At 37.6% G+C, this 11,278-nt stretch overlaps 1 protein-coding gene across 2 annotated transcripts in view; it reads left to right on the top strand.

Moving 5' to 3' along the window:
• The first annotated feature begins 102 nt into the window (after nucleotides 1–102).
• The window catches only part of ctdp1 (CTD (carboxy-terminal domain, RNA polymerase II, polypeptide A) phosphatase, subunit 1), a 72,057-nt gene continuing 60,881 nt past the window's right edge, over nucleotides 103–11,278 (top strand). For both annotated transcript variants that reach the window (XM_069682160.1, XM_069682159.1), the window contains exons 1-7: nucleotides 103–562; nucleotides 2,261–2,344; nucleotides 4,420–4,513; nucleotides 5,793–5,921; nucleotides 6,233–6,383; nucleotides 7,260–7,350; nucleotides 9,376–9,542. In XM_069682160.1, coding sequence (XP_069538261.1) covers nucleotides 267–562; nucleotides 2,261–2,344; nucleotides 4,420–4,513; nucleotides 5,793–5,921; nucleotides 6,233–6,383; nucleotides 7,260–7,350; nucleotides 9,376–9,542 — 1,012 coding nt within the window. In that variant the 5' untranslated portion in view covers nucleotides 103–266. The remainder of the gene's footprint in view (nucleotides 563–2,260; nucleotides 2,345–4,419; nucleotides 4,514–5,792; nucleotides 5,922–6,232; nucleotides 6,384–7,259; nucleotides 7,351–9,375; nucleotides 9,543–11,278) is intronic.

The following is an 11,278-nucleotide window of genomic DNA, read 5'->3' as shown; positions in this document are numbered from 1 at the left end:
TTGCTGCTTGGTCTTGCTTTGTCTACCGGATGCTGTAGCGGTCCGTGTCGCTGCAGTATTGCGCTTTCCTGTTTACGGGCGGGAAGAGCGAACCAAGCTGACTGGAAGCTTCAGAGCTCGAATTGGCAGCACATTTGTTTTAATTCCCATTGCAGCTAATGGTTTACACGTTTTAATGATACACAGGACATTGCGAGGTCTAGTGCAGAGGTTATAAGCGGACTGTTGCTAAAAACTAAAGGGATTTTTTTGGTTGTGCAGGGCAGATGGAGGATCCTCCTGCAGATTCTGGCGGTGGAGGCGGCGGTGCAGCAGTGGAGGGCCCCGCGGTGCAGGTGGCAGATATCTGCTGGCCGACTGGGGCTCTCCCTCTACGGCTTCTAGAGTGGAAAGTCAAACCCGGCTCTCTTGTTAACGTGGACTCTGTGCTTGCACTGTGTGCTCCCATACCTCAGGAAAAGGGGACAGAGGCTCCCAGGCTACCAGAGAAGAAGGTGAAATCGGACCGTGCTGGAGTAGTTAAGGAGCTATGCTGTCAACTTGGACAAGTCATACCCCCCGGGTGAGTCACTCTGCTCGCTTTCACATTACCTAGCTGCCTGGATAAGCTACAACAAACATGTCAGTTGTGGTTTTCGCACCGCTTTGCTGACTTCACCCGCAGTGCAACGTTAGCCAGCTAACAAGCTAATATTGCTATATAGTTAGGTGCTAAGTCGTTAGCTTGTTTGCTAGCCATACTCAGACCAACGCTCACAGCACTTGCTTGTATCACTGTCAAGTCAGTCAAAATAAACAAGGAGACTTTTGGCCACTTTCAAAATAAGAGCATTTTTTTTGATAAGCTGTTTCTTAACTTTTCAGTCGAAACAACTATCGTGTAAATGAAATGCAATTCAAAGAAGAAATTGTAGCCAACATTAGTTGTATCTTTCCCTTATCTGTTCCACTATTAACGTGCCATCATGGTTGAAAGCAAAACGTTGAGCTTTTATTTTGGGGGCAAAAGCACATTAAGTGTTGTCTCGTTTTGTATGTCTTGACGCAGCCGTCACTCGCGTGAAAGAAATGTGTACACAATGCAAAGGTTGACAGACAGACAGCTGTTGGGAGTCTGCAGTGTTTCTGGTTGGCCCTGTTGCCCCTATATTGCGAACCTGCCGTTGTTATTCCTGCTTCTGCCTGCCCGTTTATAATTTCAGAATAACAGAAAATATATTTACCAGCAACTGCTTGAGGACAGGTGTGTCTCTATCATGTATTTAAAACAGTGCTACTGAGTTCCATTTCTCTTTAAAGAAGGCATACTTGAAAGTGTCCCACTTGTTCAAAAGTATAGTAATTTTAAACACACCTGATGTCAGTGAAAAATTAAGGGCTTGTGCTCCCTGTAAACTCCCAACGCCTGTCTTTGAAAATCCAAGATGCTTGTGGTGACAGTGGCGTGCCCTGAGTCTGAAATAATAACTGACTGGACAGTGTGTCCAAATGTTTGTAAATACAAATAAACTGATGTTCTGAAGAAGTAAAACATGAATATATAGATACACTAAAAGTGTTTCTATTTGTAATGTTTTAAATAAGGGAAGTAGCAGGTGTGTGTTAAGATATTCATTATTGAAAATACGATAATGCTGACTGGATTTATAGCTTGTTCTCTAAGTAATGACCAAAGATTTACTCAAAGCAATCCCAACATATAGTTTTGAGGGTCACAGCTAACCAACAGCCAAAACATCTACCTAATGTGCTCTACCACCATTACACAATTTACGCTGTTACAATTTAATTTAGCAGACGCTTGTCCAAAGCTAGCACATCTGAGAGTTAATACAACACAAGCAACGATCAAGACAGGAGGGAGCAAAGTCAGTAAGTGCCAACAAACATCTTCAAGTGTGACTGGACACTGGTGCAGACAGGCAGCGCACAGGGTGGTTTTTTTTGTTATAATAATCATCAGCAGCACCAACAAGGTCAATATAGTCGTCATCATCATCATCATGAATATCCTTATCAACATCCTCAATGCCATCATTAATAGCATCAATATCATTAAGTGCAGAGATGTTCATGAAAGAGCTGGGTCTTTAGCTTTTTCTTAAAGGTGGTAAGGGACTCTGCAGACCGAATGGAGTTTGGCAAGTCATTCTACCACCTGGGGACTATTCTCTAATAAACTCCATTTATAACAATGCCTTGCCCACAACAAAAAGTAAAAGTAAGTATTTACACTAATGTTCTCTTTCCTTTTTTTCAGGGGCGTCATCGTCAAAATTGAGGAATGCAGCCATCCTATAGTAATGAAGGGTTTATGTGCTGAATGTGGCCAGGACCTGACTCAGTAAGGAAATAAAAAAGCTGTTACTTTTACACTTTAAGGAAACATAGGCTACATTTTTTTTATTTTTCTCTCTATTCTTGAGATGATATCATTGACACTTTTGATCATACACTGACCTTCACGGTACATTAAACTGAACAAAACATCCAAATGTAGAAGTTAATGCTAACCATTTCACATACTATATCTCAACACCATTCAGTGAAAAATTTAGATCTCATTTATGATATATCTTTCTAAAATGAGGCACATTCCTGCGCTTTAAAAATTACTTTATCCAAACCAACATATTTGTGGTAGATTCTGTTATTTATAACCATCAGGGGGCACCATAGGTCATAAAGAGAGAGCTGAGTACAACTCAGGTCAAGTGATCTTACTCTGCTATCTTGCTGTCAATTTCATTGACATACAATTCACAGCTATCAGAAGAGTTCAATAAACTCTAAATTAATGGCAGGTTTAATTTATTGAAGATATACACTATATATATATATAAATATATATATACACTATATATATATATATATATATATATATATATATATATATATACACACTATATATATATATATATATTTATTATTATTATTATTATTATTATTATTGAGAGGTTACAGTGTAGCTGCTTTCAAAAGAAACTCTTTAATGGTGTAATGGTTCCACTCAGAATCACCTCTGGAGGGTCCAAAACATTTCAAATGTGTATGTGTGCTAACAAGACTCAATCCATGGTATTCCACTAAGAATGCTTTGATATTTCAAGGGTTTTCTTCTGGGATCCATAGAGGGTGTTCTACCTAGAACCCTTTTATTTCTTAGGCTTTTATCTCAAAACCACCCTGATATTCTACCAAGAACCCTTTATTATTCTAAGCGTTTCATCTAGTATCAATGCAGGGTATCTCACTGAGAACCTTTTTATATTTAGAGGATTTGATCTAAAACCCATGTGGGGTTCTAACCAAAAACCTGTAATATTCCAATGGTGTAATGTAGAACCCACAGAGGGGGTTCTACTTGGAACTAGGGTCTGTCATCGAGAACCACTACCAAAATTCTGATTCTGGGTTTTCAAAAAGAAATGTTAAATTTTCATTCCAGTTATTTTTGTCAAAAGAAATTTGATTGGCTTTTTTCTTGAAACAGTGTACTGCAAACACCTACCGTATATCTGCCTAGAGCTGGTGTAGGACTGAGTATTTTTAAGTACAGTTTTATATTCCAAAATGTATTTGTTACCTTTTGTTGTTAGTGTTTGTAATGTGTCCATTCAGGATATGGTGGTATAGGTTGAAGGTTGTCATTTCCATGCTGATTTATAGTTTTAACTATTAGTAAGTTGTCTGTTACATTTCTTGACTCTAGCTGTGATTGTTACGTTTTTTTTAAATGATGCAAGGTTCCTCATGTGCCAATGATATACTGTAAATATAGATTGCATGAAATAAATCCACTCTAATTTTACTCATTCCTGCCCTTGTCTGTTCTGGACCAATATCCAATACCCACTTCTATTCCACTCTTTGTCTAACATTTAAGTGTTGTACATCATGCATAAAAAATATTCTTAAAAGACAAATGTTACAATAAGATCTTCAACAGACTAATGTCTCTCAACTCTGTCTCTATGGCGCCTCCACAGCCTCCAAAACCTACACATATATATATATATATATATACACATATTTGTTAAATTAATTTAAAATTCCGATATGTAACATGGGTAAACATTTCAATATTTGATGATGAGAATCTTTGTACACTCATGCTCAACAAGCCTTGAGGAACTTTGTCTTCACAAAAGGATTTTTAATAAGCAACAGGTTCTGGTAGGACCAGTGACACTTAGAACGGCCAACAACCAGGCAGATCACTTCGTAACTGAAGTATTGTTTGTGTTGTACAACAAATGTGCTCAAATCAAGCCAGTAACCGCTTCTTAGTCTAACAAATTACAATTTGCACATCTGTTAAAACTAGTTTTTATTTTCAGTCACAATATGTGAGAGGATGTTAGAAATATATAAACCACAAAGTGTATGACTCCCACTCTTTTTATTTCTCTCTCTCAGGCTGCAGAGCACGAATGGAAACCAGCAAACTCCCATCTCCACAGCAACAGTCTCCATGGTGCACAGTGTGCCTGAGCTGATGGTCAGCTCAGAGGTGAGTCAATGGCGATACATGGGAGATTGGGCTAATAGGGCAAATATACCTCACATTCATACCATTATCTCATTATTCATACTATCTCTTTTTGTTTTTGTGTATTCCTCTTGGAAGAACAATGCCCCAAATCATCACAGAACAATTCCAGTAATTGTGCAGAATTCTGTATCGTTCAATTAAATTTTTAGATTCAGTTGATTTTCATGCCAAAAAATACATGTGTTCATGTGGATTATTGGAGGGCATATTTTTCCCCTCTAAACTTTAGGCCAATTCATCATCCTAACCAGTATTCCTATTTGCTTTCCTGGAATATTTGAATTCAACCCAATTGAATACAACTTTATTACTATGTTAGGGGAACTACATGCAGACTTCATTGCCACCAAGGACACACAAACGTATAACATATTGTTTTACAAGCTGGTCACAAGAAAGCATGACAGCTCTGAGACAATAAAGTAAAGTCCCTTTACAAACTGAAACTAAAAGCACTTGACAGAAAGGCCAATAGCCGTCACCATGCCATGTTCTACAAAAGTTGATTTTATTTAATTAAGATATTTTAAACATTCAACATTAAGGTCAACCACAAAAAGAGACTGTGTTGTACAATTCAGACATATGGAGTTGGGGCAAATGGTAAGCCCTAATTTCCCAACCTGTACACATAAACCTGAGATATGGCTAAAATAAAACTATACTTGCAATCATTAGTGATGTTACTACCTTATCTGTGGAACTGACTTAACATACTTTTGAATACTTTATATATGTATATATATATATATGTGTATATGTATTTTCCTCCTTAATGTATTTGTTGTTTTTTATTATTATATAGTACTTAAAGTGCATTATGTTATCAGTGCAATATATGCCTAATATAATATATAATAATATATACCTAATAGTGTTACTTCCAACCCAGGGACTGCAGATACAATTTAGCTGCTTAACTATATCCACTAAATGACTGGAAACTGAAAGTTTACATTTTTTCTCACCATTTCAAATACATTCTCTGCTAAACAATGGAAATCTTCCAAATATTACTTTTTTGCTTGACACTATAATACTGAAAGTTCAACTTTATTCCTCCCATTTTAATTATTGTCACACTGCTACATTAAAAAAAATCTTCCTCATACTTGGCTCTAATACTCATCCGTACATTTACATTGATGTATACATTGATATATCGATTTATTTGTATTATCCCTGCTAAAAACAGTTTTCTAACAGTACGTTCATTGTTTTCATTTTCTCCCAACAGCAAGCAGAACAGCTGGGCAGAGAAGACCAGCAGAGACTCCACCGGAACAAAAAGCTGGTCCTGATGGTGGATCTGGACCAGACGCTTATCCACACTACTGAACAGCACTGCCAGCGCATGTCCAACAAGGTATTATTCCATTATATCACTATTCCAGTCCAAATTTTACAGAGGCAACATCAATGTTTGATTCAAGACCTCTATAACCAAAGCTTTATGTTCTACCACTAAAGGAACTCACGTTTAAGAAAATAACCTCTTGTGTGTTTTTTCATCGATACTTCCATCTTTATCGCTCCAACATAAAACTTGATTTTATATGTGAAGAATAAATGCAATGTCTGGCAACATTGTACAAAGCCATAAAACAACCTGTCTGAAAGGAACCTTTTTTTTTTAATTGATTGTGTCATAGTTAATACTTTTGTCAATTCCTCCAGGGTATTTTCCACTTTCAGCTGGGGCGAGGAGAGCCGATGCTCCACACACGATTACGCCCACACTGCAAGGAATTCTTGGAGAAAATTGCCAAACTCTATGAGTTACATGTCTTCACATTTGGGAGCCGCCTTTACGCACACACCATTGCTGGTAATTGATTGCATTTTACAGCACTTTTTCCACATAGAAGACATTAATTACATTAATCCACCTGTTTTTATTGATATCAAAATGCAACAAAATTCAAACAATTACATTTTCACAGTCCAGGAGAAACTCTTGGTTTCCCACTTGTACTGCCTGTTTTTGTCCATAAGAGGGAAGTGTCTGCTTTTGTTTAGTTCCAGCTGATGTTTGTTCGCTGTTGTGCATTTAATGTCATTTGCAAGAAGAAGTCATGTGAAATTTTAGAATGCACGTAAAGCCATTTTATGTTCTGCATTTAACATTTTGGCAGGTAACCAATCCTCCAATCCCCAGAATAGTTTTATCAGCATCTGCCTGGTTAGTGACTGGGGTTGGTTTCAGTGTATGATTCAAGGCTGGATCATGTTGAAGTGTAGGAAGTAATTGAATGCGTTTATATTTGGTCTAATATTATATACACTTTTTCGTTGGTATTCAGGCTGCATGCATCATCATACTGTATATAATTGAAGCAGTTCAGTTCCAGTACTGTTTTGCCTCCAAATGATGAATGTTTAATGCATTTTGAATTGGATTTTACTACTGGCCCTGCTGCAAGGAGGTCGGCATTTTGTAAAGAAGTGCTCCAGCTATGGACAGCTTCTCTTATGGTTAAAGAAGATTCTGGCCTGCTCTTTTATCTCCAAGGTTTCATCAAAAGTGTATTTCTTTGGTGGCTTTATTAGAAAGCCTGAGAGAGTTAGGTTTCTTTTCCTTGATTCTATGAGGAAATACTGGAGAAAAGTAGTTGAAAATACAGAAGTTTGTGATTTTAGATACAGCTGAATTGTGTTTTTATTTATTTTTTTCTTAATTGTAATTGTGTTTTCCTTTTGTTAGGCTTTCTGGACCCTGAAAAGAAGCTTTTCTCTCATCGGATCCTTTCTAGAGATGAATGCATTGATCCTTTCTCCAAGACAGGGAATCTAAGGTGGGATTTGGCTTATATTAAAAATAAAAATTAGGTGAATCATGTTTAGTTAAGTTGGTGAAACACCTGTTCACTCTAGATATGATTTAACTCTGGTTTGCAAGCAATTTCCTATTTGCAAAGCTCTCTGAATATCGACTAGTATTTCTGCTTGAAATGCCCATCCCTAGGTTACACCAGCATACACATAATTTACATGCAACAAATTATCCAGTCCACATAAAGACGTGACTAATGTATATGTTGCTGCAATAATATCATACATAATTTTTCCCCCCAATAGAGTATTGGCTAATCCTACTCCACTTTGCTGTCATTGATTAGGAGAGCCATAAGGTCAAACACAGGCCTTTCTCCCAGTGTTCATATCCCATTTGAAACCAAGTGTAATCATTTACCTATTACATTTAGCAAAGTGCTGTTGGTGCCTGAACCTAACCAAATATTTTTGTCGCCTAAAGACAAACATGTATGTGGTTATAATTGTGAAACGGTTTGGTTACGTAAGCAGATCACAGCACAGCAGGGGTCAATAAGAGGGTCAAATAATGATAATAAGGTCATTTTCTCATTTCTGGTTGTCAGTGCTTCTATGTTTCTGGTAGTGTAACAGTAACAATTTATTTTTAGTGCTTTAGCCCAATCCAGATACATTTGTATACTCTTCATTAGAGCAGCTAATTGCCTGCTGTACATTTAAGATTACATTATTTTCCATCAAATATACAAATCTGTCTCCCTCCTTCAGAAACTCTCTCTTATTCTACATTTATTTTCACACTCCTCAGTTCAGCTGGTTACAGGACTTTTGCTCAGCAGTAACTGAGTGCCTCTCTCCAAGAGTGTTCAGACCAAAAATGAATAACATCTTTCATGCAACAAAATTACATAGAAAGTCATCAGCAAGATACAGATTTAGATTTGGGGGACAAATTTGTTTAATGCTTTGTCCAGAAAGCCAATCAGTGTTTAGATTTCCCTGAAGTCCTGTGGTTTATTAGAAATGTGACCTCCATTGAACAAAATAGCATTTCAAAAGTATATAAATAACATAAAGAGTACGGTCTAGACCTGCTCTTTTTGTAAAGTGTCTCGAGATAACTTTGGTTATGATTTGGCGCTATACAAATACAATTTGATTGATTGAAAAGTTGTTTTCTAGTCCTCTTGCGGACTTGACAAAGCATGCATTTTCCTTTTTGTTCTAATCTGCATCAGCAAACTTTCAAACCATTAATTGCAATTATATCTCAAGAAAATCTTTCTTTTTCGGGTTCATTCAACTGTAGTCAGCAAGAGTCCAGCCTCTGTGTGACTTACTATTTACAATGAGACTCCTCGGAAACAAATGAACAGGTGCTCCTTAGCTAAAACGGACTGCCGGTTGTGGGTTTCCATCAGTGAAATCTCCTACGGGGGATGTAATGAACCGAGAAATGACATATCAGTAGGGACAAGTTTTCGCTTTGCTTTTCGTCTGAAGACACCTAAATGATCCCGGACTTGAAAATTGGAATTGAAAACTCAATGGTTAGCGCTTGTATCTGATGAACGCAGACCTGATATAACTCCAGTGCACCGTCTTATGGCAGCTTCCAGAATTTCCAACCACTTCACAGTTTTTAAGTTTGTGCATATTATATTAAAAATCCTGCAGCCCTGCCTGTTGTAAAGGTTAGACTTACTATATGACTCATTTGGGTTTCTTAAAAGGTAATGATAGGACAATTTTATTAATGCTGAAACTGTTTTTGGATGGACAGTCTGTCTGCATTGTCAGTAAATATAGACAAGCAGAAAGAGTAGAGATCTATTCTCTATCAGTGTTACTTAAGAATGACAGAAAAACTTAAGAAAAATTTGACAAATAATCTAAGAAATAAAAAGACCTCTTCTATTGATCCATAGCAGAACATAGCATCCGTCACTACTTCACAACAGCCAAAGAGAGAGAAATAATGGCCTCAATTGTGTTTATCTGGAATAGTGGTTTTTCAAGTGTCTTGTGCACAATTTTCCTGACAGGAATCTTTTTCCTTGTGGCGACTCGATGGTCTGCATAATCGACGACCGGGAGGATGTGTGGAAGTTTGCACCTAACCTCATCACTGTGAAGAAATACATGTACTTCCAGGGCACAGGGGACATCAATGCTCCCCCTGGATCACGGGAAGCTCAGATGGCAAAGAAAGGTACTGTACTCGTACATCTTTGAAAACATTGCTGGCAGTTTATGCAATGCTGAAGGTCAACTGGACTATCAGGAATACACTGTCCACTGCTATGTTTCCGGTACTGTGCACATTCCTCTGAGAGAGGCTTTTAGCTGCAGTTAACAAGCAAGTAAGTCCAGTTGAGTCACTGATCCTCAGCCGCCCTTTTAAGTTCAGAGTGCTAATGCTAAATGTTACACAGTCCATTACTCAGATTGAAATAGTGGCACAGAGTTTACTTCAGTCAAACTGTATCTCCCTTGCAATAGGAGGCCTTCTGTGCAAGTTGTTTAAAAAAAGTTGATCTAGTGTTACACTAGAGCCTCGTTTATTGTCATGTTGAATATTTTGGAATTGAAGGCACTCAAAATCTAAGATAGATGTAGAAAGGTTGGAAGAATGCATTTAAATCGGTGATCGGCAGACCTCACTATTAGAAAATCGGTAATCGGTAACGGCCCTAAGAATCCTGATTGGATATCACTACAAAAAAGGCCTTTTAGATGTATCACTTTTTATTTGTGAAAATATGCAGCAACCTTACAAATGGTACTACTAACCCAGTATCTAACCTAATATAATCTGGTTATTACTACACATTACACATAATCTGTAATAGTCAAACCTAATTCCCCTTGTACTTGCCTGTGATACTGACCTGCAAAGAGTTCCTGGCACTTATTCAACTATTTAACTGTTAATGTTAAAATGAACAGACTTGCTGTATATTACGCAACTGATTTTTCCATTAGGGGTTTTTCGGTCATATCATTCATAGCAGAGCCACTCAGGTTGGACCCATACAATAAATGCTCATCATCACTGCTTTCATGTACAGCCAGCATCGTGAGTTCACATTATGTGCCTACACACCTCTATCTTCAAATCTTACCATGAATCATAGTCCCTGTCAAAGAACAAGGAAAATGCATATACTGTCACATCAGTGTGTCCCTCGGAGTTATACTTATAAAAGGAATCCTCTTAAAACTCAGTGCTACTCCCTGCATTATCATTGCAGGAAAAAAGTTGCTTGAAGCCAGCCAGTGTGTCTCCCCAGGGGCAGTTGTAGGATCCACCTTATTTACACCCACACTCAGGCTGTCACATCAATTAGTGATAACTCCTGGTTGCACTGATCCCATGTTACAACAGCTGCCAGGCTCAGCAGTGGCCCCTAATGTTGATTAATTCTTAAATAGAAAAGAGAGTTTTTCTTGTGGTTAAAACACAAGTTATAATTTGCCTAAAGCAGATTTGGTCCAAAGCAAACACACTGACTTTTGTGTGTCTCATGCTGCTTTGCAAGTATTACTGAAAGTAGACATTTATCTAATCCCAACATTAAAGCAACAAAAAAGACATTTTTTGTTGTCCTACTAATTTTAAAGCTTGAAGCATCATTCAACAACAGAGAGTTATGTAGGTTGGCTAAACCTAGCCTACATTAAAATGACATTGTAACACATTGTGGCAGCACAAAAAACGAATGTAAACACAACTTGTGAAGACCACCCAAACCACAGTGAGGGTGAGGCAAAAGTAATGTAAGAGCCTTAAAAAAACAGTTCGCTGTAAGGCACCAAAATGCTTCCTAGAAATTGCATGAATGACAGATCACTGTTATAAGGGCCTGTGTCCACTAACAAAGGTTTTTGCACTGGCAACGCACACAACCTCAATTTCAGAGCGTTTCACACAGACGCTTACTGTTG

The sequence above is a fragment of the Semicossyphus pulcher genome, unplaced genomic scaffold (assembly GCF_022749685.1).
Source record: "Semicossyphus pulcher isolate SPU_LCO1_2020_fin unplaced genomic scaffold, fSemPul1.0.p SCAF_5, whole genome shotgun sequence".
Classification (NCBI taxonomy): Eukaryota; Metazoa; Chordata; class Actinopteri; order Labriformes; family Labridae; genus Semicossyphus; species Semicossyphus pulcher.
This window is presented reverse-complemented; position numbering and strand designations above follow the sequence as displayed.